General features: G+C 43.8%; 3 protein-coding genes across 4 annotated transcripts; 2 read left to right on the forward strand and 1 right to left on the reverse strand.

Annotated features, from left to right (window-relative positions):
- On the reverse strand, positions 1–22,745 carry LOC124034095 (isotocin-neurophysin IT 2). Of its 2 annotated transcripts, XM_046346835.1 has the most exons (5): positions 22,652–22,745; positions 20,976–21,094; positions 1,123–1,247; positions 666–870; positions 10–527 (listed from the first exon to the last, which is right to left on the reverse strand). In XM_046346835.1, exons 3-5 carry the CDS (start codon positions 1,240–1,242, stop codon positions 382–384), a joined length of 471 nt encoding a protein of 156 aa, XP_046202791.1. In that variant the 5' UTR covers positions 1,243–1,247; positions 20,976–21,094; positions 22,652–22,745; the 3' UTR covers positions 10–381. The 2 variants fall into 2 exon arrangements, with proteins under 2 accessions (XP_046202790.1, XP_046202791.1); XM_046346834.1 differs by lacking the exons at positions 20,976–21,094; positions 22,652–22,745 and adding an exon at positions 1,467–1,554 and having other exon boundaries at positions 1–527.
- Positions 5,419–16,130, forward strand: LOC124034093 (zinc finger protein 366-like). The gene is given in 8 exon segments (XM_046346831.1): positions 5,419–5,592; positions 7,376–7,622; positions 7,624–8,420; positions 8,840–9,007; positions 10,638–10,788; positions 11,366–11,557; positions 12,965–13,139; positions 13,275–16,130. Coding segments are annotated over 7 exon segments (2,640 nt in total). The 5' UTR covers positions 5,419–5,592; positions 7,376–7,379; the 3' UTR covers positions 14,189–16,130.
- Positions 22,278–27,779, forward strand: LOC124034094 (28S ribosomal protein S27, mitochondrial-like). Its single transcript, XM_046346833.1, has 11 exons — positions 22,278–22,373; positions 22,711–22,788; positions 23,189–23,259; positions 23,382–23,440; positions 23,816–23,930; positions 24,485–24,563; positions 24,718–24,833; positions 25,343–25,445; positions 25,690–25,832; positions 26,542–26,706; positions 27,345–27,779. Exons 1-11 carry the CDS (start codon positions 22,298–22,300, stop codon positions 27,591–27,593), a joined length of 1,254 nt encoding a protein of 417 aa, XP_046202789.1. The 5' UTR covers positions 22,278–22,297; the 3' UTR covers positions 27,594–27,779.
- Positions 27,780–27,842: the final 63 nt, after the last annotated feature.

A 27,842-nucleotide genomic window follows, 5' to 3' on the forward strand; every position in this document is an offset into this window, starting at 1 on the left:
CATACTCGCACAAGCTTTATTAACATACACATTTCGACTCTTTACACGTATTAGAATTGTTAAAGCTATTTCTGTACATACAGTATATAGCTACAACATTTAAGTATGCAATATAAAGGCAATCTACAGAGGAGTGCTCAGGGTCCTAGCTAAGAATTGAACTCCAGTGTTTTGATATACATTAAATGTCAAACACAGAGTTAAATTCTTAGCTAGGTCCCATCCAGTGAGGTTGCCAATATATACTGAAGAAGGAGGTCAGTAAATGGGTGGGTGAACTATATCTAGGTAACTTTGAACTACAAATCCTAACGTTGAACTACAAATCCTATCAACCAATCCCTCAAGTGACCCCCATGGAACCCTGGCGTCACTTGCAGCTCATTGGTGGACTGTATGAGGAGGTGTGTGGTCAGCCAAGTGCAGGAGCCTGAGGATGACGTCTGCAGAGTTGCTGCCCTCTGATTGGCCGATTTGATTGTCGCCTTCCTCCTCAGCGAAACAAGATTGATCCGCACTGCAGCCCTCTGAGATACAAAATAAAGGATGAAGGCGGACACACAAGTCAGAAAGCACATAATTGTATCCACCACTCTATTAGAACCATTTCAGTGGTATATAATCACAATGATCAACACAGAAATATAGGATTGATGTGCCCTCACCTGAGTCACAGCAGACTCCCGGTGAGGCGCAGCGTGCTGTATCAGATCCACAGGGTCTCCCTCCCACCTGGCAGGGGGTGGGCAGGTAGTTCTCCTCCATGCAGTGTGCCGTCTCCGGGGAGCCCATCCAACAGCCCACATCCTTCCCACAGCAGATACTGGGGCCAAAGCAGCGGCCCTGCTCCCCTGGCCCACAAGACATGCACTGCAAGAGGAGAGAAGGGACAGTCGGGTATGAGGTTGTTCCATCATTCCAGAAAAAGAGATTCTTATCGACATTCTTGCTCCCTTTTACAGGAGGAAGACAATGGTTCTTTGTCAATTCTCCGAATTCAGTCCTTTTACAGAGCCTCACTTTGCTCCTACTAATTTGATGCACCTCTAAGACAAATCACACCTGTTATCTACACATTATATTTAAATAGTTTAGGTATAGACGGATTCAGTTGCAGCTCACCTTGCGCTGTGGAGCGTCCATTATGGACCTCTTGCCCCCGATGGGACAGTTGGAGATGTAGCAGGCTGAACAGACAGACAGGACGTAAAGTAGACACACGGACACGGCGGCTCCAGTCATCTCTACTGAGAGAATGATAGATGAGGAATAGAAAGAGCGAAAGGGATAAGAGGGCTACAGACATGGACGGAGAGGAGTCTGAATATTCCGTCTAACATTCCCATTGCACTGTCAACTGGAAATATCATACAAATCTGAAACACTGAAACAAACTCAACAAGGCATACAACCAGAGACCGACTGACACACAACACCTATACACATATCCACAGAGACAAGCTCACTTGCTGATCTCCCAGTGTATAGCACAAGGCGAATGCGTTGGCTCGTTCCGGAGTGACTCCCAGGTGAATGTTGAAGTTCTGCATCTTCCGTGGCACCCAGACCTCTTATACACCCTCTCCGAGAGTGACACGGACCCCTGACAACCACTTAAGGTGTGTATTAATGAGCCTGTCTTACTCCCCCTTCCCCCTGATAGTGCTGGACTGGGCAGAGGCCTGGCCACTGGTGCAGCCATACAGTGGCCTGGAGTGGTCCAAGCCATAGAGACAGTCATTAGTGGAGGGCCTGTGTCCGTGACCATGCATGTGAGAGAGGAGAGGGGTTAAGAATGAGACAGAGCAAAGGTGTTTAGTATGTAGATGGAGATGGGGGGGGTTGAACCTCGACCTATGGCCTATTATTAGAAAGATGAGAGCAGTGAGCAATGTTTTTCAGTGAGCAGTGTTTTTCAGTGTTAGCTGACAGACTGGCAGACCACATCCTATATGTGTTCCAGATCAAGGACTGGGAAGCAGTATCATAAAGTGGTTGGATAAGACCTATCTGGACATATTTGTTCCCCTTACTGGGATTCTCCACTAGGGGTTCTCTTATCAATGCACTTCATGATCTTATTGGCTAAGGACTGCAAGAAGCATCACATCATCTTCAAATCAAATTCATCTTTGTTTGGTTTGCTAATTAAAAAGCAACAATATGCAGCTAGCGTAGTCCATAATTACATAAATATGATTACACAATCTTTGTCAAATGTATACACACACACACGCACACAAACACACACACACTCCTGATATACCTGATATGTCAACTTTAATAAACTTGCTAATACCTAAAAGGATTTAGTACACATTGTCGAGGTCTTAGGTTAATTGATCAAATGAGCCCATTAACACAGACAATGCTAATCAGCTTCCTACTAAAGGCTTTTACACTCTTCCAATGAGATGAGCTCAATTTGCGCCTTCCGGATTAGTAATCCGGTTATTGATGGAGAAAGGCAGGGTCAAGATTTATGCAAATTTAGTTTACGTCAGACGATTGGTACATACACGTGTCATAAGATGACATCATAGTTTTCAACCTTTCAGAGACAGTAAACCTCTTGTATGATGAGTCACTGTGAGGTAGGACAAGAAAAGGCTGGGTGTTCCTGCCAGAAACCTGCCTATATGCGTGCGTGTAGGCCTGACTGAGAGACTGATGATGGCCCAGTTCAAATATTTTTTACATGCATCCTCACTTTTAAAGTTGATTTGAAGAGGCTCATTTTAAGTGATGCTGCAGAGAAGCTGGTGTTTGGAGGATATATTGGCACGGTGTTGTTACAGAGTATCGATTTAGCCAGTCAGCTGGAAAAAAAAGTTGTGTATAAATTGGTGCATTCACCTTATGACATCCAGTGGAACAACCACTTTACAATAGTGCATCTAAATATTTTAAGGGGGGTGAGAAGGATTACTTTATCCTATCCTAGGTATTCCTTAAAGAGGTGGGGTTTCAGGTGTCTCCGGAAGGTGGTGATTGACTCCGCTGTCCTGGCGTCGTGAGGGAGTTTGTTCCACCATTGGGGAGCCAGAGCAGCAAACAGTTTTGACTGAGCTGAGCGGGAACTGTACTTCCTCAGTGGTAGGGAGGCGAGCAGGCCAGAGGTGGATGAACGCAGTGCCCTTATTTGGGTGTAGGGCCTGATCAGAGCCTAGAGGTACTGAGGTGCCGTTCCCCTCACAGCTCCGTAGGCAAGCACCATGGTCTTGTAGCGGATGCGAGCTTCAACTGGAAGCCAGTGGAGAGAGCGGAGGAGCGGGGTGACGTGAGAGAACTTGGGAAGGTTGAACACTAGACGGGCTGCGGCGTTCTGGATGAGTTGTAGGGGTTTAATGGCACAGGCAGGGAGCCCAGCCAACAGCGAGTTGCAGTAATCCAGACGGGAGATGACAAGTGCCTGGATTAGGACCTGTGCCGCTTCCTGTGTGAGGCAGGGTCGTACTCTGCGGATGTTGTAGAGCATGAACCTACAGGAACGGGCCACCGCCTTGATGTTAGTTGAGAACGACAGTTTGTTGTCCAGGATCACGCCAAGGTTCTTAGCGCTCTGGGAGGAGGACACAATGGAGTTGTCAACCGTGATGGCGAGATCATGGAACGGGCAGTCCTTCCCCGGGAGGAAGAGCAGCTCCGTCTTGCGAGTTCAGCTTGAGGTGGTGATCCGTCATCCACACTGATATGTCTGCCAGACATGCAGAGATGCGATTCGCCACCTGGTCATCAGAAGGGGGAAAGGAGAAGATTAATTGTGTGTCGTCTGCATAGCAATGATAGGAGAGACCATGTGAGGTTATGACAGAGCCAAGTGACTTGGTGTATAGCGAGAATAGGAGAGGGCCTAGAACAGAGCCCTGGGGGACACCAGTGGTGAGAGCGCGTGGTGAGGAGACAGATTCTCGCCACGCCACCTGGTAGGAGCGACCTGTCAGGTAGGACGCAATCAAGCGTGGGCCGCGCCGGAGATGCCCAACTCGGAGAGGGTGGAGAGGAGGATCTGATGGTTCACAGTATCGAAGGCAGCCGATAGGTCTAGAAGGATGAGAGCAGAGGAGAGAGAGTTAGCTTTAGCGGTGCGGAGCGCCTCCGTGATACAGAGAAGAGCAGTCTCAGTTGAATGACTAGTCTTGAAACCTGACTGATTTGGATCAAGAAGGTCATTCTGAGAGAGATAGCGGGAGAGCTGACCAAGGACGGCACGTTCAAGAGTTTTGGAGAGAAAAGAAAGAAGGGATACTGGTCTGTAGTTGTTGACATCGGAGGGATCGAGTGTAGGTTTTTTCAGAAGGGGTGCAACTCTCGCTCTCTTGAAGACGGAAGGGACGTAGCCAGCGGTCAGGGATAAGTTGATGAGCTAATTCTACAAACATAAGACATAATTCCACTCGTAATGACGAGAACAGACTGGAGACTCGATCAAGAACTGCAGGTTGCCTCGGGAAGGCACTTGAACCTAGCAGACTCAGACACCTGCTCTCCACGCAGCATCTGAGGGAAACACGACACGACAGGGCGATACACAGACACAGCACAGTGAACAATAGACAAGGATCCGACAGGACAGGAACGGAAAACAAGGGAAGAAATAGGGACTCTAATCAGGGGAAAAGATAAGGAACAGGTGTGGGAAGACTAAATGATTGATTAGGGGAATAGGAACAGCTGGGAGCAGGAACGGAACGATAGAGAGAAGAGAGAGAGGAAGGGAGAGAGAAAAAGGGGAACGAACCTAAAAAGACCAGCAGGGGGAAAATGAACAGAGGGAAAAGCAAAATGACAAGACAATCTAAGACAAAACATGACAGTTTGTGTCTATACAACTTAGTTTGTGTCTATACAACTTGAAATGCTGAAGTCATGTCATCAGGGCACTGGAACTTTCTACATAGAAATTACAACCTAACCAAGAGCATTCATCAGCTTCACAAAACTAAATATGATTCCTAATTCAATTCAATCATATATGCATAAATTGTCTTTCCAGCATCACTTGTTTTTTCACATTTCCTGAAGCCATTACTGCACTAACTTCATAGCTACGTACTGTGGTGTTATGTTCAACCCTGCAGGATGGGAAAGGCAGAAATGTGAAAGTGGCTCCCAGTACTGTTGGTGTTGAAAGTCTAAAACTCCTCTCCTAGACTTGCATGCCTTTTAATGAATGCACAATATTTAAACAACGTAGTAGTACTATTGAATTGTTAAAAAACAAGCCTCATCCAGTCACCCCCAAAGCCGTGTAAATCCTTATTTTGTAAAGAAATGAAGATGTCTATCTAGGGTTTCCTTATTTTTCTGCAGGAAGGCACTAGGCTTGTTGACTTCCTCTCCCCTCCCTTCCTTCCTTCTCTCCGAAGGTACTCATCTGAAAAATGAGAACAAAGTGATTGTTCCTGTTCACTTTCTTAAGTCACTTCAAATGCTGTCCGTGGACGGGTAGCTCATTGTCAGGACAGGAGCAGGGCGAGAGCGGAGCAGAATAGCCAGAGAGATAGGTACAGGAGCTGGTACCTCAGCCTAATACACAGCTACTGCAACAGTACAGAAGAGAGGACAGACAGACTGAGCTACACTGAGCTGGTGAGTCCCTCAGATCCGACAGAGGACTAACAGGGTAGGGGTATGGTAGGGGGATGAGGAGGGGCTTTTGTTTTAATGTGCGAGTTGTGTTGTATTCACTGGGGATGCAAACTAGCATGGCAGACAGACGGAGAGCGACAGAGGGGTCTTTCCATGCTGTACCATGTTCTGTGTATAGTATTGTAATGTTGTATACTTCACATCATGATATTCTTTTCACACTTTGAACGCAATAACAAATTGAAGCTTAGAGTAGACTATTTGTTGTGTCTTTCTATGAACAATAATTGATTTGTGATCTAATCTTTATCCTTTATGATGACCATCACCATCCCTTTCCCTATCTCTTTCAACATTGGAAGATCTCACTGTTTTTGCTCTGTAGAACACAGGCGGTTGGTGAAACCTTAATTGGGGAGGACTGGCTCGTGGTAAAGGCTGGAGCGGAATAGGTGGAATGGTAGCAAATTAGTGTTGTAAAGTACTTAAGTAAAAATACTTTTTGGGGGTATCTGTGTTTTACTTTATAATTTATATTTTTGATAAAATTTACTTTAACTTATTACATTCTTAAAGAAAATAATGTCCTTTTACTCCATACATTTTCCCTGACAACCAAAAGTATATTTTGAGTGCTTAGCAGGACAGGAACATGGTCTATCCCACACATTTATCCAGATAACATCCTTGGTTATCCCTACTGGCTCTGGTCTGGCGGACTCACCAAACACATGCTTCGTTTGTAAAGGGGCACATGCTTCGTGCCCCTGGCTATCCGTGAATAAAATAAAAACATGAAAGTGGTGCCGTCTGATTTGCTTAATATAAGGAAGAAAAATATTTTTTTTTACTTTTGCTTTTGATACTTAAGTATATTTTAGCAATTACATTTACTTTTGATTTTTCGACTTTTACTCATGTTGTATTTTACTGGGTGACTTTACTTTTACTCAAGTATGACAATCCGGTACTTTTTCCACCACTGTATCATATGTTTGATGCCAGTCCATTCGCTCCGTTCCATCCATTATTACGAGCCGTCCTCCTCTCAGCAGCCCCCACTGCTGTAGAACAGTTCACAGAAACATCCCTCACACTGTATTTACATAAATAGCCTTATTATTAACAGTATTGTCTCATCCTCTTTTAGCTGATCTGCAGAAGTTGAACAGTTCCCCGTCACATTGTCTGATTCACTCTATCACAGCTAATCTCATTTGTCTGGCTTCAGTTCAAAACCACAAAGACTCCAACATTAGCCTGATCATACACAGGCTACTCTTTCGTGTATGTCGTTGATTGGTTCTTCAGAGAGAATACAGGGTATGCAGACCTACAAATTGTCCATGTGTTTGGAACATGTGGATCTCTAAAGCACAGTAAGATATCATATATAGAGAAATAGCAGAGGACAAAAGGAGAAGTAAACCTTCCACCCATCCGTGCAAAAATATGAACAGAGCAGAGTGAGAAGCGTAAAAGTGTGCAAGAGAGAGAGGTAAAAGTTAGTTCCTGATTTCAGAGGGGCAGCAGGTAGCCTAGTGGTTAGAGTCTTGGCCCAGTTAGCGGAAGGTTGCTAGATCAAATCCCAGAGCTGCCAAGGTAGAAATCTGTTGTTCTGCCCCTGAACAAGGTAGTTAACCCACTGTTCCTAGCTGTGTAGTAGGTGGGTCATTTAAGTACTGTTTCCTATTCTTCAGGTCTCAAAGAAGCATTCTTATGATAAATGTATTGTAATAGTTTAAATAAATAACTGGTTTCCTCTCTGTATTTCCCCATGCAGGTACATGATGGACACAGATGTCCTAGGTTTCAGACCAGACAGGAGGAGTCCTCTTAGGGAAGACCTGAGGCCTGTCTCTCACCCCAGTCTTTACCTGAGCCAATCTCCACTCGACCTGAACCTCCCCAAACGCTCCCTCTCCCCGACCAGAGAGGCCTACAGCACCACCTTCAGCCCTCTGACTCACCATCTCCCTATGGGCCTTGAGGGTATTCATTACACCCAGAGCGAAGGCTCCCAAAAACGTAAAAAGAAGTCCATTCAAAATGGAGGGTTCCGAATCCCCCACTCCTGGAGACATGGAGGAGGTGGAGCGTCGAGGCAACACCAGGACTGTTGATCTCTCCCACCTTCCGTTCTCCCTCCCTTCTCATCCGCGTCTCTCTCCCTCTCCCATGCCCATCCCAGGTATGATTGACCTGACCCGGCTCCAGCTGCACAACAGGGCTCGGTCCAGGTATGATCCACCTATGGGCCTCGCAATGCAGGTGAAACAGGAACCAATCAGCCCCTCACCTCTGTGGCCTCCCTCTCCTCTCCTCCTGCACCACCCTCCTCCCCCATTCTTTCCCTCTCTCCACCCCAGCCTCCTCCCCTTCCCCTTTTTCATGCCTGGGCCTGTCATGCACCTCTCTCCTGGAGCCTTCTACCCCAGAGAGGCCCTCAGACCTAGTCGGTGTGGCCCAGACGGAGGCCCCCAAGGTGGGATGACCAGCGTTGAGAAGCTAGGTCTCAACATCCACATTGACGACAGCTACTACGTAGATGTAGGGGGAGACCAGAAGCGTTGGAAGTGCCGTATGTGTGAGAAGTCATACACCTCCAAGTATAACCTGGTCACACACATCCTGGGCCACAGCGGGATCAAGCCTCACGGCTGCCACCTGTGTGGGAAGCTGTTCAAGCAGCTGAGCCACCTGCACACCCACCTTCTTACCCACCAGGGCACAAGGCCACACAAGTGCCAGGTGTGCCACAAAGCCTTCACCCAGACTAGCCATCTGAAGAGACACATGATGCAGCATAGTGATGTGAAGCCATACAGGTCAGTACTGGGATGAGCTTTGTCTAGACTGTCTGTTCCGTTTCACACACCCAGGAGATACTCTTTTGTTTGTCGAGTTGATAACTAAGAAAATTGTTAAATTAACAAGGACCTTACATTACATGTCTTCAGTCTTTGACTCAAACTTACAGGGATACTCCACCCTTATGATGCAAAATGCATCATGCCGGCTGTATTTATGAAAATGTGATTGCAGACATGCAAAACATGTTGGGACTGTATCAACAATGGACTAATGAAACAAATGCCAAAATATAGCTTTTGGGTGGATTTTTCCTTTAAGAAGATAAACTAAAGTTCAGGAATAGTTATAACTATGACTATTCATTACTCTTGATTAGTTAGTGTCTACGTTCTGCTTGACAAAAAAACAATTGCTATTCATCTCTCCTCTCCAGTTGTGGGGTGTGTGGGAGGGGCTTTGCCTATCCTAGTGAGCTGCGGGCCCATGAGCTGAAGCATGAGAAGGGCCAGGAGAACGTATGTGTAGAGTGTGGTCTAGACTTCCCCACTCTGGCCCAGCTCAAGAGACACCTGACGGCCCACAGAGGACCCACCCTCTACAGGTACATATACCCAGAAACACCAGCTGGGTTTTAAACCAGAAACTGTTTTTTTTTAAGAATATTTTTTTTAAAGGGGAGGGAAAGGGGGGTTTAAACACATTACCTCATACGTCTGTTACCCTTATTTCTGGTTGTGGGTTCGGCAGCAAAAAATAAAATGCGGACTATAACAGGAAACTAGTTATGTCACTTTCATAATAAAAGTCCCAAAAGACTTACAGTACCTAACACTAGAATAAAAGTCCTTATAAAACTAAGGCTACATGTCTACTACTGTATACATCTAATACAATATGATTGTACAGTTATACAGTCTCGGGTATAAGCAAACGCTCTGATGAAGGCTCCGATGCCGAAATGTGTACGCTTTTAATAAATAAGAAGTACAGTTCTGACTGGACCTCCATGTTCATCAAGTGGCTGAATATCTCTTTCACATTCATTTTGAACTTGAACTTGAATGTAAACATGTTATTTAATGCAAGCAACTTTCTGTTGACTCCCAAGGTAGTGGGAAGGATTTAGCTTTTTTGGATAAATCCAGGCCACTTCAGAGTGTCTGTTTTCTGTCCAGGTGTAGTGAGTTTGTGTTTATGTGTCTAGGTTTTGTGTCTGTTTTCTGTCCAGGTGTAGTGAGTTTGTGTTTCTGTGTCTAGGTGTAGTGTCTGTTTTCTGTCCAGATGTAGTGAGTTTGTGTTTATGTGTCTAGGTTTTGTGTTTGTTTTCTGTCCAGGTGTAGTGAGTTTGTGTTTATGTGTCTAGGTTTTGTGTTTGTTTTCTGTCCAGGTGTAGTGAGTTTGTGTTTCTGTGTCTAGGTGTAGTGTCTGTTTTCTGTCCAGATGTAGTGAGTTTGTGTTTATGTGTCTAGGTTTTGTGTCTGTTTTCTGTCCAGGTGTAGTGAGTTTGTGTTTCTGTGTCTAGGTGTAGTGTCTGTTTTCTGTCCAGATGTAGTGAGTTTGTGTTTATGTGTCTAGGTTTTGTGTTTGTTTTCTGTCCAGGTGTAGTGAGTTTGTGTTTCTGTGTCTAGGTGTAGTGTCTGTTTTCTGTCCAGATGTAGTGAGTTTGTGTTTATGTGTCTAGGTTTTGTGTTTGTTTTCTGTCCAGGTGTAGTGAGTTTGTGTTTCTGTGTCTAGGTGTAGTGTCTGTTTTCTGTCCAGGTGTAGTGAGTTTGTGTTTTTGTGTCTAGGTGTAGTGTCTGTTTTCTGTCTAGGTGTAGTGAGTGTTCGTTTTCTGTCGAGACATAGTGAATGTCTGTTTTCTGTATAGGTGTAGTAAATTTCTGTTTTCTGTATAGGTGTAGTGAATATCTGTTTTCTGTATAGGTGTAGTAAATGTCTGTTTTCTGTATAGGTGTAGTGAATGTCTGTTTTCTGTATAGGTGTAGTAAATGTCTGTTTTCTGTATAGGTGTAGTGAATGTCTGTTTTCTGTATAGGTGTAGTGAATGTCTGTTTTCTGTATAGGTGTGGTGAATGTCTGTTTTCTGTATAGGTGTAGTGAATGTCTGTTTTCTGTATAGGTGTAGTGAATGTCTGTTTTCTGTATAGGTGTAGTGAATGTCTGTTTTCTGTATAGGTGTAGTGAATGTCTGTTTTCTGTATAGGTGTAGTGAATGTCTGTTTTCTGTATAGGTGTAGTGAGTGCCAGAAGAGCTTCCAGTACCCCAGTCAGCTGCAGAACCACATGATGAAGCACAAAGACATCAGGCCATACATCTGCAGCGAGTGTGGCATGGAGTTCATACAGTCCCATCACCTCAAACAGCACACACTCACACATAAAGTAAGGCTGGGTGGGGTCTTCACACTGTCCAAGTACTAATGTCCACGAATGTCAACATGTGTGTTTGGATGAAAATGTCTTTACAGGGCTAGGTTGTGTTGTGGAGATGAAGCGTTTACCCGTGGGTCAGTGGGTGTTAAGGTAGACTATACCTGTTGGTGACAGGACACTAACATCAGGAGCCTTTCCATTTGGTGACCTGAAATGGTTTTGGTTGTTATTGTTTCTCCATTTGCCGTAGGATATTCATGACAGTATTATGGCTTTTACACTACTGGGCATCATTGCACATCATTGCTTCTGCTTCAAACAGTATTTTAGTACTACATGGTGAAGCCAGGACAAAGAGCAGCGGTCCTCAAAAACAGACAAATGAGGCTTTGTTACAGTAACAGTTAGCTGCATGTTTAGGCATTGTTTTAATGATACAAGGCATCCACTCTCTTGGTGTCATGCTAACATCTTGCTGCGATGTCTTGCTTGTCCCTGACGGACTTGCTTGTCAAGACGTAAGAAAATCTTCCACGGTGATGGTCATTTCTCTCTCTCTCTCTTTCTCTCTCGCTCTCTATATCAGGGGGTGAAGGAGCACAAGTGTCGTATCTGTGGTCGTGAGTTCACCCTTCTGGCCAACATGAAGCGCCACATCCTGATCCATACTAACATCCGGGCCTACCAGTGCCACCTCTGCTCCAAGAGCTTTGTCCAGAAACAGACCCTCAAGGCCCACATGATCGTCCACTCTGACATCAAACCCTACAAATGCAAGGTGAGTGTTCTGATGAGGAATATTTTTATGACATTCTAATTGCCACATGCAACAACTCCTTTTAAATCCAGGGTGTCTGAAGATAACCCCCCCCCCATGTTATAAATAGCTCTCTATGGTATGCAATGGCTGACATAACAAGTGTAACTGATGATGCACTACCCAATTTCGAAATTGCAAGAGTAGGTTTAAAGCCGGACTGAGTTCCTTTAAAAAAATGAATAATACCCTAAGAAGGGTTAGGGTATAGCAGGGTTGTTACTATACTATAAAGTCTCTGTTGTGTTAAGTAGGACCACGTTTAAGCTAATGAAGCCAACTGACACTCTGCAGCAACTCCACACTCTGTGACATTGTTCTCCAGTAGGAGGGTTGAGACGATGAGCAAATAGCAGATAGAGAGGGGATTTGGCAGTGAGTTCCATCCTCGTCCATAGGAAGGATATCGCTGCACAAACTGCCTCTTTAACAATGGCCCCCAGCCTCCCGGGAGAATGGGCCACACAAATAGATTTCATCTCGCTTTCTCTGTTGCTGGAGGGAACGCTTCCTGTTTTCTCACGGTCCTCTTGGACAGTTTACAGTCCCTCTCTCCTCCTGAAGGAAAGGACCACCCTAATAAAAAAAGAATGCAGAGGAAGGACAGCGCAGGAGTTGCCCTTCCCAGCCCTACTCTTCTGGCCCTGTCTCGCTTCAGCTTCCTCTGTGTGTGTGTGTGTGTGTGTGTGTGTGTGTGTGTGTGTGTGTGTGTGTGTGTGTGTGTGTGTGTGTGTGTGTGTGTGTGTGTGTGTGTGTGTGTGTGTGTGTGTGTGTGTGTGTGTGTGTGTGTGTGTGTGTGTGTGTGTGTGTGTGTGTGTGTGTGTGTGTGTGTGTGTGTGTGTGTGTGTGTGTGTGTGTGTGTGTGTGTGTGTGTGTGTGTGTGTGTGCGCGCGCACATTCATTCATGAGTACGTCCAGCTCCGGTTACAGCTCTGAATGCAGAGAGGATTAGTCATCTAACACATTAGTTGTTTGATACAAACGAAAGTTTGATCAATGGGCACAGTTTTAGACTACATGGCGTGCAGTTTTGCCCTTGAATGGTATTTACTACACCATGAATTGCCACGGATGTGGTTCGGGGAATAATGGAATTCACAAGTTGTAATCAAGGAATGTGTACACAAACTATTTCAATAGTTGCTATTTAATTATTTATTTGAGGAAAAATTACAGCACATCTTGGTTTTGGTTTATCAACTTATCTGTCTGTTGCTTTCAAGCATATACAATTCTTTCCTAGGACCCTGATGAAGTCTTTTTAGGCCGAAAATACATCTGTTCCATAATCGTTTTGTTCTTTAATACTTATTGGTTTGTCCGTGAGCACATATTTGACTGCTTTCTTTTGTTTCTCCTTGTTTTCAGCTGTGTGGGAAGGAGTTCAACAGAATGCATAACCTGATGGGCCATATGCACCTGCACTCTGACAGCAGGCCCTTTAAGTGCCTCTACTGCCCCAGCAAGTTCACTCTGAAGGGAAATCTCACCCGCCACATGAAAGTCAAACATGGGATCATGGTTAGAGGCCTGGATGCAAGAGGTAATTACTAAAGGCTATGGAGGAATTCATTATATGGTTCCTCCCTTCCTGCATTGAGACTTCCTACAACATTCCTACCCTGAAGCTAAATCAGAATCAGCCGGTCAGTTTGTAACATGAGTCTCTGTCCCTCAGTGTCCAGGCGACAGGGGCGCTTCTGCCTGTCGGCCCCTCTGGGCCTCCTGACCCGTTACAGCCAGGAAGAACCCTTTGACCTCTCCCAGAAGCCCAGGCGGCCGCGGCCCTGCCTGCGCCTCTCCCAATCGGATGGGGAGAGCGTCCCGGGGAGCTCCTGTCAGGACGAGGATGAGGAGGAGAGCCTGTACAGGAGGAGCCAGTACAGCCCTGAGGTCTACCAACACCACACTGGGGGACAGGTGTACAGGTCTGAGACAGCTAAACAGATGTATAGACAGGACATGGAGACTAGTGGACAGGTGTACCCTCCCGGGGCAGATGGTGAGGTTTATCAGCCTGTTCCAGAGCCAGGTGATGCAGATAAGCAGTTGTACCAGTGTGTGACAGGTAGACAGGTGTATGACTCTGACTCAGAGCTAGGTGACCAGCTGTACCAACCTAACCTAGAATTAGGTGACCAGATGTATGAAACGGAGTCAGAGGCAGGTGAACACCACATAGGTGGCAAGCTGTGTTATCCACAGTCAGGTAATACAGGTGAACATATGTACCACTCAGATTCCGAGGTAGGTAGCCAGTCGTACCATTCTGACCCAGACCAGCTAGAGATAGGTGACCAGGTGTACCAGCCTGACCCAGACCAGCTAGAGATAGGTGACCAGGTGTACCATTCTGATCCCGGCGAGGAGATGATGGACACACCTGAACCATGTGAAAAAGACTACCACTCAGACCCTGGTGTCTTAACAAAAAATGTAGGGACTGATGAGGAGGAAGAGGAGGATTTGGTGAGAGCTGGGAGCAGGGTGGAGGAAGAACAGAGAAAGCAGTTTAGACGTTATCTTAGCAGGGAAGAATACAGACGTGTAAGGAGTTATAACGACAGTAAGAGTTCCTCTTCTACCGAGTAGTGACGGGAGGAGTACGAGTCGTGAATAGGCTACTGTGCTGAAGAGAAGAGTGTTGAGAGCTATTGGAAAAGGGTGGGGAGAGAATTAAGTAGTAACTCAAATAAGCCACTGGCGAGACCTCAGAGATAATGTTTGCTTTATAAGTGTTGTTTTAAAAAAACATGCCAAATTGCTAACGAAATTAGTCCTGTAGCATTTAATACTGCTATAAAAACGAACAAAACTAAGTTTGGAATTTGTATGATATATTTGAATAATCAAATGTTAGAATTAAACAATGAAGGCCTTTAAACACTTGTTGGACAATAATTGTAAAAATGAAATGCCTTTTATGGTGTCTGACGGAGTTGAATCCAGTTAGTTGCACTTTACATCGTTCAAGAATCCCTGAGCTCGAAAATAGCAACATTTTCTCACAGCCCAATTGGCAAAATGTGTAAAATAGCATGCGATTAACTATAAAACGGCACATTTTTCTCTTCCTCTGACCTTGCCGGGGGGGCGCGCAAAACTGCGCAACGCCCCTGGATTAAGCTGTGAAGTGTGTTGTATTTCAGGCTGGTAGAACGAACAATACATGTGCATGTGAAAAGACGTGTCTTAAAGAAAAGCTTAGTTGAAATCAGGGTGAAATTGTGCTGTGAATAAAATTATATTGTTTTGAAACTATATTTTTTCTAAATTGTTACTTTTTAACTAGTACTTGTCAATCTATAATGAATTAGCATGGGATTACAATGGTGATAAAAGTGATTTCTCTTTTTTTAATGCTAGTTTCAAAATGCTCTTCTACTGGAAGCTTTAATAGGTCTGTAAATTATGTTGTTTGTTGTGTGATATAATGAGCGAACAAAAGTAATCTCATCTAATGAGAGACTTTGAAATTAATAAAAGTGCTGGTAAGAATTAAGAATTAAGATTTTTTGGGGGGGAGGGGGATTTACGCTTTAAAGGTTGTCTCATGTGTAGAGGAAAGTAATGAGAAGGCACACAACAGCCCACTAAGCAAGGACCGACGGAGACGTCTTATGGTCGTCTTTTTTTGGTAGTGTCTGGACTGGCCGCCTTTTTGGTGCGGTCCAGACTGGCCATGATTTCAACATCCACAGACTTAGATTTTTGGTCTGGACCGGACGAAATCTGAAACAATTATAGATGTCCATGCTTGGTTCAGATTTGATCTGGTCCAGACCAAACTTAATTTGGCTCAAACATAGATATCTATGATTGGTTCAGATGAGGTCCGGTACTGAACCAATCATGCTCTACTGTACTGAACTGTGCCGTACTGTACTGTGCTGTTCAAACTTGTGAAACATAGTCTAAATGTCTACGACTCGTTCAGATTTTTACTTGTTTGGGGGCGGAGCTCATGAGAATAATACACAGCATGCTCTGCGAGATTGTGTGTATTGTTGTGAAATTGTTAGATATTACTTGTTAGATATTACTGCACTGTTGGAGCTAGAAACACAAGCATTTAGCTATACCCGCAATAACATCTGCTAACCATTTGTATGTGACCAATAATATTTGATTTGATTTGAAGTGTTTGATTTTTGCATTTACATTTTGGTCATTCAGCAGACACTCTTATCCAGAGCAATTTACAGTCAGTGCACTCACTTAAGGTAGATTAACAACAACATATCACAGTCATAGCAACAACAACAAATATTTCTGTAACCATTGCTGAGAAAGTTATTGTAGTTGAAGTGGTCTGTTGGTTTGTTCTGTAAATTGTATTACTTAGACAATCATTGTTGCTGGTTTTAAAGCTTTTGAGAAAGCTATCATAAGTGCATGTAACAGATGAGGGGTACACCGCCTGGCCTAGCCAGTCTCCAGATCTCAACCCCATAGAAAATCTTTGGAGGGAGTTGAAAGTCTGTGTTGCCCAGCAACAGCCCCAAAACATCACTGCTCTAGAGGAGATCTGCATGGAGGAATGGGCCAAAATACCAGCAACAGTGTGTGAAAACCAGTGTGTGACCTCTGTCATTGCCAACAAAGGGTATATAACAAAGTATTGAGATAAACTTTTGTTATTGACCAAATACTTATTTTCCACCATAATTTGCAAATAAATAAATTCATTAAAAATGGATTTTCTTTCTGTCATAGCTGAAGTGTACCTATGATGAAAATTACAGGCCTCTCTCATCTTTTTAAGTGGGAGAACTTGCACAATTGGTGGCTGACTAAATACTTTTTTGCCCCACTGTATTGCAATCTTCCTCTACTATATTAAATGGATAACAAATAGTATTATTATACAATGCTTACTTCATTAGGAAAGAAAAGTAACCACATTATCAATGACAAAATAAAATACATATTTCCATTGTTAGGGATGTCTTTTTCTGTTATGGATGTCTTTTCAACTGTCATTCAGAGCCGAAAATGAATCTGATTTCAACGTCCGGAGAATATGTATTTTCAACGCCCTGGAAAATGATGCTTACTGGGAGGGCATGAAGCCTAATGAGTTGAGTATAGTAGTCTGACCGCAGTCCATTCCAGTCTTGTCAACTCCATCTCTCTGTATGCTTTATGTGTATGGCTGAATGGCCTGATGATGATTGCCTTTGATCTACTGTATAGCAACTACTGTATGCCTGATGATAAGAGAGAAACATGACTTAACACTAGAATAATGAAAAGTGAATTTTAGGTCTCGCATTGGGTGCTAGTCTGTCTCAGCTTTAGCCAACTTACAGTTGTCTTTATTGGCCAGGCAATGATGTACCATTGTTGACTGCAGAACCAGTGAGACACCCATACTAGGTCTACTTAAGAGACTAATAACAATGCATGAGAGTGTAAGACTCAGATCTCCTGTTCCCCCAAGGGACTCGGGCATCATCCAACTGCCACGTTTCCTCCTTTCTAAAACCACACAGTACAGAACCAGTGATGATCACAATGACTTGCGAACGAGTTGACTTTCTTCTTGGAGAACAGAGATCTCTCGCTTCTCTCACAAAGGAGAGGAAGCGGAAGAGAAAACATCTCTCCCCAAACCTCTTTTGCGTCCCGATCAAACGGTCGTTCACGAGACTCTGTGGGGGTCCCAGACAACAAGCCTCCTGAACACTCACATGTGATTCAGAATACTGCATTTTATTGTTGATTGTAGGAAAGGAGGAGTGTGTGCATTGTCCTTGTAGGTTTGATCTAAAGTGTTATTTTTGTGATTAGAGAGCAATTTGTCATCCACTGTGCTATTTGACTTGAAGGTCAAGGCTGATCATTTGACATTTGCATCAGCCAACCCACCATTTATGTCATCTCAGGTAAAGTGGTCGACATTACTTTTAAAATGAGAATACAAAGTAGCAATGCTTCCCTATTCTATCAAGAGAGACCACCAAATCCCAGGTATGAAACTGCAAACGTCAAGAGGAACTTCTCACATCCTCCTCTTCTTCTCTTCTCTCCTCACCTAAATGTTTCAACCCAAACCGTCGGCTAAATGGCACGGAAAGGAAGCACAGAGAAGGGAAGAAGTTACCCCTACTAGGCACAGATCTACGATCAGCTCAACTTCCCCCTATCCGAACCTTAGTCATGAGAGGGAAAATGAAAAACTGACTATAGATCAGCAGTTAAGGGCAACGTCTACTTGCTCCAGATAGAGCACAGAGAGAAGACCTCTCAATGAGGTAGTGGTGTTCACTCTCACACAGGATCTGCTGAAGTGAAACCGTTGGGGGGGAGTCAGGAATAAGGGACTCTGGCAAATTAGTCATTCACTCTGATGGGAAAATGTGTCCTGTGGCTGAAAAAAGGTTGATGTGGCCGTTAGTGATTGGTCTGAAAAGGTTGTGCTTTTACAAATCAGGCAGTATGGTGTTAATCTAATGATGAACCAGGATCAATCACCATAATAAAGCTGCATTCGATTTCAAAGCAAGATATATTTTGGCAAATGTATTGAACAATAACAGCTAGAGCTACAGGCAGTTACTACAGAGCACCATTTTGTGTCCCTCTACCTAATGTGTTATGGTTAGGATGTCATCTAAAGTGGTTGATACAACCTCTTCTCTTTTCAAAAACAGACTCTTCCTCTTGCTTACTCAATGTAAATTATACAGTTCCTTTCTTCTCCCCCTGGTCAGGTCTGTCTGTTCTCAAGGGGATGTTACTGTCCTTGCACCTCAGTTTTTAACTGTCATTAGAGCTCCAAACTGGGTTGGAGTGTTGCAGACTCTAAATAGGGTTTTGTAGTCTTTATATTGTTGAACCAATCACAGACATCTATTTTTCACAAGTTTTTACATCACAGTACAGCACAGTAGAGTAGAGTACAGTGCACTACATTAGAACACAGCAGAGTACAGCACTGTACAGTTTGTCTGTTCTAATGGGGATGGTTGTGTCCTTGCACGACGGTTTTAACTGTCATCAGAGTCCCAAACTCGGTTGTAGTCCAGCAGGCTCTAAACTAAACTCAGCAAAAAAAGAAATGTCCTCTCACTGTCAACTGCATTTACTTTCAGCAAACTTAACATGTGTAAATATTTATATGAAAATATCAAGATTCAACAACGGAGACATAAAGTGAACAAGTTCCACAGACATGTGACTAACAGAAATTGAATAATGAGGGGGGGGTTCAAAATCAAAAGTAACAGTCAGTATCTGGTGTGGCCACCAGCTACATTAAGTACTGCAGTGCATCTCCTCCTCATGGACTGCACCAGATTTGCCGGTTCTTGCTGTGAGATGTTACCCCACTCTTCCACCAAGGCACCTGCAAGTTCCCGGACATTTCTGGGGGGGAATGGCCCTAGCCCTCACCCTTCCATCCAACAGGTCCCAGACATGCTCAATGAGATTGAGATCTGGGCTCTTCGCTGGCATGGCAGAACACTGACATTCCTGTCTCGCGAGAAAACATGCCCAGAACGAGCAGTATGGCTGGGGGCATTGTCATGCTGGAAAGTCATGTCAAGATGAGCCTGCAGGAAGGGTACCACATGAGGGAGGAGGATGTCTTCCCTGTAACGAATAGTGTTGAGATTGCCTACAATGACAGCAAGCTCAGTCCGATGATGCTGTGACACACCGCCGCAGACCATGACGAACCCTCCACCTCCAAATCGATCCCGCTCCAGAGTACAGGCCCCGGTGCTCATTCTTTCGACGATAAACGGGAATCCGACCATCACCCCTGGTGAGACAAAACCGCGACTCATTGGCGAAGAGCACTTTTTGCCAATCCTGTCTGGTCCAGCGACGGTGGGTTTATGCCCACAGGCGACGTTGTTGTCGGTGATGTCTGGTGAGGACCTGCATCATATCCTGTGTATGTCAGTGTGCAGTTTGACATTATGTATGTACAATCTGTGTGGCAGGTAGCTTAGAGGTTAAGAGCTTTGGGCCAGTAACTGAAAGGTTGCTGATTCAAATCCCAGAGCCGACTAAGTGAAAGATCTGTCAATGTGCCCTTGAGCAACACACTTAACCCAAATTGCTCATGTATGTCATCCAGAGCATCTACTAAAATATAGCAATAATGTATTAATCAGTAATCACCATGAATGGCTCAGTTGAACTGTACAAATTCAGCAGTGGTACATTTAGCAGATGCTCTTATCCAGAGTGACTGACAGTAACGAGTGCATACTTTCTAAAGTACAGTGTACAGACAAATCAGGCTAAATCTATCGTAGAATAAAGAGGAACCGGTTTACGAGATGAAAGACCGTTTTGGTACTAAAAAATACTACTTCTGGATTCTTTATCTCCACCTCACAGTCACTGAGATAAAGCATGTTTAGACTTGGTGGGTAAATTCTCATAACCTGGTAGAATATCAAACTGCAAGGATAAATTGTATCTTGTCTACCTGAATCAGTCCATAATGTGTAGAGTTGGTGTTGTAGGGTCTTTGTGTAAATGTGGTAAGACTAAGTGGGGTGTGTGGCCTCTCTGCCTCTCTTCATTCACTATTGCCAGGAACACACAGCTGGAACAAAAGCTCTCCCTGTAAAGTTTCACAGAGGCCATAAAGCATCGGGATGAGGGACAGAGTTATGTCTGCAGCAACTGTGTTGCTAAAATGCTTCACTTCCTGTGTGTTCTCTTTGGCACGGTTCTCAGGTAGGGAACTTCCTGTTTTGGTGGTCAGTGTACTAAAGGGTGCAGAAATTCTTCCCGCTTTTGTTTAATAACAGAGACCCACCCAGGACATGACCTGTCACCTGCCTAGACCTTGGGCCAAGAAGTTCACATAATCACGGTCAAGGAGCGTCCCGTAGTAAACAAATAGATTACACTATGTTTTGAATACAAACACATTGGTTCAAGGAGAAGGACTATGATCTGACACAAATACATTACAAGATATTTTAGCAGCCATTTGGTCTTTGGTTAGAAAGGCCTGGCCTATGCAATACCTTTGTATTGGTAAATTAAGTCATTTAAAGGATTCAGAGAATATTAAGCCATCAAAGGGGGCGTTATCTCTTACATTGAGGTAGCTTATATTTGAGTGGTGGAGTCAGGGTGGGATGCATTTTTTTGTTATTAGTTACAGTAACTCTGCAATTGTGTCAATTACAATACAGTTAGGGCAGTATATCCTACACTGGCTGTATGACTGGAAACAGTGATTAGTCAAAATAATGATGCACTACACACAGCAAAATGCACTTTAGAATTTGTAGCCAAGTGGGCCTGATAAAAATCAAGACGAGGATGTGTTTGTCTCCCTCTTCTGTTTGCTCTGGGTTTGTGGAATGGTGGAAGGTGCACTGAAATAAGTTGGTATTGATACCTGCACAACTACTTTTTGGCTCCTTTTTTTGCAGGGGAAGCAAAAGAGTCTTGCCAGGGCAGCTGAGATCTGTGGGAGGACAGCCTGCTGTTTCTTCAGCTCATCCGCAGCCACAGTACCTGAACAGGTGACAGAGAGCAGGGTATGACATCAGGGTCAATTATTATTTTTACGATCCAAAACAGTTTGTTTTTTTACGTTGTGCCTTAATGAATACGAATTCATTAAGCCACAACGTTAAAAAAATAACTGCTTTGAATCGTAAAATAATGATTTATTTAACCAGCAATTCAGTTAAGAACACATTCTTATTTTACAATGACGGCCTACCCCGGCCAAACTCTCCCCTAACCCGGACGATGCTGGGGTAATTGTGCGCCGCCCTATGGGAATCCCGATCATGGACGGTTTTGATACAGCCCGGGATCGAACCTGTAGTGACTCCTCTAGCACTGAAATGCAATGCCTTAGACCACTGCACCACTCCGCAGCTCAAAAACTGTGGAGCCCAAAAATGTGTGGAACTCTAAGGCACCTATTGGTGCCTAATGAATAAGACTCCCATAGTCGCCCATCGTAACATTACAATAGTGTGTATTTTTTAAATCAAAGTTTACAGCGTTTCCCATTCCCTTCGATTCAGTAGGGTTTTTATCAAATATGGTTTAGAATCTGTGGTTTTATCATAGAGAATGATTGAGGCCTGTAGTGGCCAAAAGGCCGTTTTAGCATGGGTAGCGCCATTCAGGGACTCCGCAATGCCTGAGTCATTTTAAAGTAGTCACCTGGGTGGGATTCCTATGGGTTGTAAGCCTCAATGGCGCTGCCCATACTGTCACAGACGCTATAATAGCACAGATATCAAGATGAGTTATATATCTATCTCTATTGGTTTTATGGATCAATGTTGCCCATTCCTGGAAGAACTGGAAGACCCATAAATTAACAGCCAATCATCAGTCTGAACGACTCTGCAGTCTGCACATAATATCTAGGCCTTTGATACGACTTTTGATATAATCAAATAATGGGTTTGTTCAGACAGGCCTACATATTTGCCACTGGGACAATTGACATTCACCATAACAGGCCCTCGAGACCGTACCAATAGATATAAAGGGTTTCATTCTAATGTTATGTTTGATATTTTTTATTAAACATACATAATTATAGTATTTAGAAAAAATAACACCGTTTCTATTTCCGTATTATGTATACTGTTTTTCATGGTGTTACGGTTCGCATTAAACGTGTATTTGAGTAAGGCTCTCTCTCACTCAACATTGTTGCTCCCCTCTGTCATATATTGGTATCGTCCCAAGATGGCAGCCTACACTTTGAAGCGTTGTTTAGGAGCTGTCAAAGTTATCCGTAAATGTGGAAATCACCGTTTTATAGGTACATTTTTTAACACTAAAAAATAATTATTTAAATCAGGAACGTTTTCTATCATTGATTGATTCACTGTTTGGCCGAACTATTTGTGTTTTTCCAGGCAAGTAGCTAGAAGGCTAGCCAGGTGGCTACCTAGCTAGCTACGTATAATGAACCCATTCTGACCTAGCCGAACTCCTCACAAGCTAAACCAAATAAGATGCCTCTTATCCCGTTTGTCCAAAGTTTAACTTAGTAGTTGCTTTTACTGTAATCGCAATAAATTGCATTGTGCATGTTACCTTCAGAGACGATTGTCTACTCTATGTAACGTGTGGTCATTCTTGTTTATGTCCTACAGCTAGAAGATGTCTACTTTCTACACCATACACAGACACCAAATTATGGGACGCAAGAGAGAAAGATCATCAAAATCTGGGTAAGACTCATTGCTAACAATTCTCTTTGTCCCTACCCAGCGCAACAAATTAAAGGTGGGCCTCAACCATATCTGCCACACGTTAGCTGTTAAGTGGACATGAAATCAGTTGCATTTTAGTTTTGGGAGACACATTGACGTGTGAATATATTTGTTATTCTGTGCATACGTCGTACTATAGATGTAACTGTCAAGTCAGTGACGATGTCTGTGAATGTCTGCACTAAATTAACACAGGGGGGCAGTGTTGGCTACACGTGGAGAGATACTGTACTGTGTTATTAGTAGTGTAACGTCTTTTGAAGATTTAAGTCATATATTTAAATGGCAGAAAGTTTCAGCAAGTCTAGCTCTTGTGAAATGTGAAAGTAAAGCTGAATATGAACATGTCATCCTACAGCGCTGTTGGCCTCCTTGATGGATAGGACGTATGACCGAAACTTCCCTGTCAGCTCCCTGTCAATATCACGTGTAAGAGCATGCAGAGTACTGAGAGATTTCATCCTTGTAGCTTGTATTGTCTGTCAACCAGTTTCAGCTGTAGCAAACTACTTCATTGTCATACCATATCTCTGTGAAATTTTCTTTTTCAGTTTGTTGACAACATATCGTCAAGAGAAGAGGTTGATCAAGCAGAGTACTATCTGTATAAGTAAGCCTAATTTGCATGCCCTGTTAAATTATTTTCGTTGTTAGGGTGTTCACTTCCTGGCCACTGTCTTCTGACCCCTGTTTTCTTCCAAAGTTTTTTATGGTGTGTTTATGTTCAGTCACATGCATGTTTGTTCTGTGCTTCGATGCTGTCTAAGAGCTTCCCTGTTCTCCCCTCCTCTGGAATCTGTTTTTTATGTGATTACAAGATTAACAAGAATATTGCATTGCAAGCCTATGGGTTAAGCGGTTACGCTTGACTTGACCTATGCTGCATAAAAGCGTCAGAATAATGACATAACAGAAGTCATAAACATTCATGTCTTGTTTGTTCTTGTTTTTTTACTTCTGAACATCTCTCTTCTCTCTCCTGTAGATTTCGCCACAGCCCGAACTGTTGGTACCTCAGAGACTGGACTGTCCACAGCTGGGTCAGACAGTGTCTCAGATACGGGGCCAGAGACAGGGCCCTGCACACACTCAAGAACAAGGTAGGACTACATTATGCTAAGCAGAGCCATAGTCCACTCGGTATTAGATAGAATGAAAATGGTGAAAACAACCTGTGGTGAGCTAGGTTACCCCATTGGTTCACTTCAAAAACTTGACATTTTCTTGTTGTCTGCTTGTTTCAGTCAATTGCAAATTCAACTTGTACATTGAACAATACAGCAGCATGTTTTTTTATTTCTGTATAACAAAAACTGACGACGAAGTTCTGACGACGAAGTTGGCTTTTTTTTGTTTTTACAATGGGTATCAATGTTTTACCCAATTTGTGGGGATGGTCGAGGGGAATTCCTTTTATGACGTGAATATCAACTCTGAGTATAGAAACACAGTGTCACAAAGTGTCCGCCATGTTGGCACCCAATGTTCCATGACCATACATTGTCATTAATGTTCTACCTAGAATGGTAATTGTCCAGTACATAGTGCCTTTTTGAAAATCTACATTCTAAAGAGTTTGACCTCCATGTCTGAGGTTGACTATGATATTGTGCTTATGGAACGTTTTTTAACCGTTCTCTGTTTCTGTATTTAGGTGCAATATGGAATGTTCCCAGATGATTTCACGTTCAACATTCTGATAGATTCCTTCATAAAAGATGAAGACTTCAAAGGTAAAGAGTCTCTGACTTCTGAAACTGTAATATCTGTCAAACTGTAAAGTTATCCCAGACCTCCTTTGGAAAAACTCAGTTAAACAAAACTAAGCCAATGTACACACATATGAAATGTAGCTTAAAACCTCACAAGGTTGTTCCTCTTGTGCAGGTGCCTGTTCTGTCGTGGAAGAGGTGATGCTTCAGGAGTCTTTTGATCTGCCCACAACACAGATCCTGTCCCTGTATGCACTTAGCAATTACCTTGCAACCAAACCAGAGCTCAGCGTAAGTAAAGTAGCATTCACTGCTCTGTACTTCATGTGTACCAACATGTCCGGGAGAAGGTATCGTGCCAAAGAACATTTGGAGTGTCTGGACTCTGTAGAAATGATTGATTGTTGTTAACTTAAGGAGGGCATATGTGTGTTTAGAAGGTCACTATGATCCCAGCACAACACCATCCCCCTTGATAAATATGGATATTTACATATATATATTTTACCAGTTTTTTATATTTTAGTCATTTAGCCAGATGCTCTTATCCAGAGCGACTTACATTAGTGCATTCATCTTAAGATAGCTAGGTGAGACAACTTATCACAATCGCAGCAATTAGATTTTCCCTCAACAAAGTATCTATCACCAGTCAGTGCTAGTAGGAAAAGATGAGTGCAAAATGTATCAGTTTAAATGTAGTAGCCACAGTTACTGTATTTCTGTGGAAGTCAGTCATTATGCTATTTCCAAATGTTGTCTGAAGCATAAGTGTATGTTTGTGTTGGTTGACTGTGCAGATGTCAGAGGAGAGGGCTCTGGGAGCATCGCTGCTGATATCTGGTCTGAAGCAGGATGGCTCTATAGGCCTCAGCGCTCAACTGCTGGGCTGTGCTTTACTAGGTCTGTATTCCCCCAGTCAGACCATACTCCTGGTCCTAAAAGAAGCCATAGCCTTTCCTCATGTTCCTAACCATTTGTCGATAGCAGAAGGATGAGGATTCCTCAGGAAACCCTGCTTTATCCTCTTGTCAAACATTTAAATCAACCTCTCCAAACCACATGGTCTGGTTGTCATGTTGTGCTGATCACATCTCTGATAGTTTCCACGTCCTGCTCCTCTCTCGTTCTCTCTGTCTGTCTCTAGGTAAGGTGGAGATGGGGGCAGGGATCCATGCTGTGTTCAGGGGCATGCCTCTGATGTGGAGCCCAGGGTATCTGGGCCGGGCCCTGGCCGTCATGGAGAGAGTAGCTGCCGCTCCTGGAGATGGCAAACTATCAAAGGATGCTGTATGTACTCACCAATACCTGTCTTAGTGCTGTACTTTTTACAATACCTAAATCAGCATCTAACACGAACAAGATCATTATTAACACATTATACAAGTATAAGACTAACTTATTATAAAGCATTATCATGAATAAGAAGCCTGTACAGTTTAGCTGATTGTTTACAATCTCATTTTACTCATCAAATGCTGCAAATAACACAATGAGCATATGACACCAACCTGGTGGCAGTAGAGAGCTGTTACTTTCCAGGTACAGGGTATGAGACGGTCTGAGGGTTTATCTCCAGGGCTTAGTGTTGAGACTGTTATATCTGGGTTATTTATACCCAGAAGCACGTCAATGCACCCTGGTGCAGTGCTCCTCTAGCCCTATCTAGTTCAATAGTTCAACTCTGAGCAGAGTAATGTGATTTAGTGGAGTCTGGAGAACAGGGGGAATCTGTGAGACTTTGGGAACCAAACCAGGTTTGCCAGAAAGCAGGACAGTGTCAGAACTGAGGACTCTGTGTAGATCAGGAAATATTAATTGTGTGTGCCATTGTCTGCGTGTGTTTGTTTTCGCGTCCGTTCTTTGTCCTGATGGACTCCTATGAGGGGATGCTCATTGCTCCAGAATTATCGTGTCGGTCTGTCAGTGCATGTCCGCCTGTCCCAGTTGCGTCTGTGTGTTTCCTTAAACCTGTGCTGTGTGTGTGTGTTTATCCTAGGTGGATTACCTGGAGGGTCTGTTGCAGGACCTGTCCTCTGCCTCAGACTCCTCATCTGGAGAGGATGATGAGTCCGGAGGAGAGGAGGGGAAGAAAGAGGAGGAGGTGGATGAGGACGACCAGGCAGAGAGAGATAAGCTACCCCTCTATGCCAGCAGGTTTAAGGTACTGGGCAAAGGGAAGATCAATTAAACAAGGGAAGAGCCTGTGTATGGACTGCATGTATGTTGTGTTACAGATTTCTTGTTTTGATCGGTTGAATAAATTGCTATTAAGCACTCATAATCTACAACGACAGTTACACTTAGGGCTCGATTCAATTAGATTGGTGCCAGCCGACACCCGCATAGCATGTGTTTTGACGGTGTCAGAGGTGGAACCGTGTAAGAGCTGTTAAATCCACAAGCGGCTTCCGGTATAACTATGTCGGACAATGCCTTTGGCTGTACGGAGTCTCATTAGTAGGAATCCCATGCCTCTGTGTTTACCAGTTCGAACACTGGAATGTGTGATGTAATCTAGGCCTACACCGTGATTAGGATCAAATAAATCTTCATCGTGACGATCACAAGAGCAACTGCTCACCGGTTTGATGGTAATTACACCGTCTGACACCAGGCAAAACATCAGCTGTGTAAGTCGCTCTGGATAAGAGCTTCTGCTAAATGACTTAAATGTAATGTAAATGTATGTGGGTGTTGGCTATTGCTGGTTAACACTTGATCTGATTGAATCTAGGCCTTAATGCCTCCTTTTCCATACACCCCATCGCTCACCACCTCATCTCCTCTGGCCATGTGTAGGTTCTGAGTGGGCAGCTCCAGTCCAGGGGAAAGGTGGACCCTAGTCCCCTGCAGGTGCTGGTCTCCAGCCTGGTCCAGCAGAGCCTAGCTTCAGCAGAGGGCCCTGACATGGAGCAGTACCAGAGAAAGGTGGGGGAATGGGAGGCAGAGAGGCAGCAGCTCATCAGAAGGGAGAAAGAGATGAGGGAGAGGGCTGAGGAGGAGAGACGGGCCCATCAGGCAGCCAAGGCAGCTGCAAAGCAGGGCTGAACAAACAGCCCACGCTACACAAGAAGTGTGGGTCATATTTGAAATAATATCATCTGTACGTGAAAAGCAAAAAATCTAGTATTTGTCTTTTGGACAAATGCCATTCGCAGATTAGCAATATACTGTAAACAAGATCAAAACTCCCCATAATGGAAGTTTGTCTATTAAATTACTGTGATCTTCAAATAATGATTCTTTACTTGTTTATTTATACACAAGTATAAACAAAGCAAAGGCTTAGTTTGTAGT

This window comes from Oncorhynchus gorbuscha, linkage group LG04 (genome assembly GCF_021184085.1).
Source record: "Oncorhynchus gorbuscha isolate QuinsamMale2020 ecotype Even-year linkage group LG04, OgorEven_v1.0, whole genome shotgun sequence".
NCBI lineage: Eukaryota > Metazoa > Chordata > Actinopteri > Salmoniformes > Salmonidae > Oncorhynchus > Oncorhynchus gorbuscha.

Coding starts and splice junctions, on each gene's coding strand:
- LOC124034095 (XM_046346834.1), bottom strand. CDS start 1,242: ATGACTGGAGCCGCCGTGTCCGTGTGTCTACTTTACGTCCTGTCTGTC. Junction 871..1,122: donor TGGACGCTCCACAGCGCAAG/GTGAGCTGCAAC, acceptor CTCCTCTTGCAG/TGCATGTCTTGTGGGCCAGG. Junction 528..665: donor GGGAGTCTGCTGTGACTCAG/GTGAGGGCACAT, acceptor TTTGTATCTCAG/AGGGCTGCAGTGCGGATCAA.
- LOC124034094 (XM_046346833.1), top strand. CDS start 22,298: ATGGCAGCCTACACTTTGAAGCGTTGTTTAGGAGCTGTCAAAGTTATC. Junction 23,260..23,381: donor GCTCCCTGTCAATATCACGT/GTAAGAGCATGC, acceptor TTTCTTTTTCAG/TTTGTTGACAACATATCGTC. Junction 26,707..27,344: donor TCTATGCCAGCAGGTTTAAG/GTACTGGGCAAA, acceptor GGCCATGTGTAG/GTTCTGAGTGGGCAGCTCCA.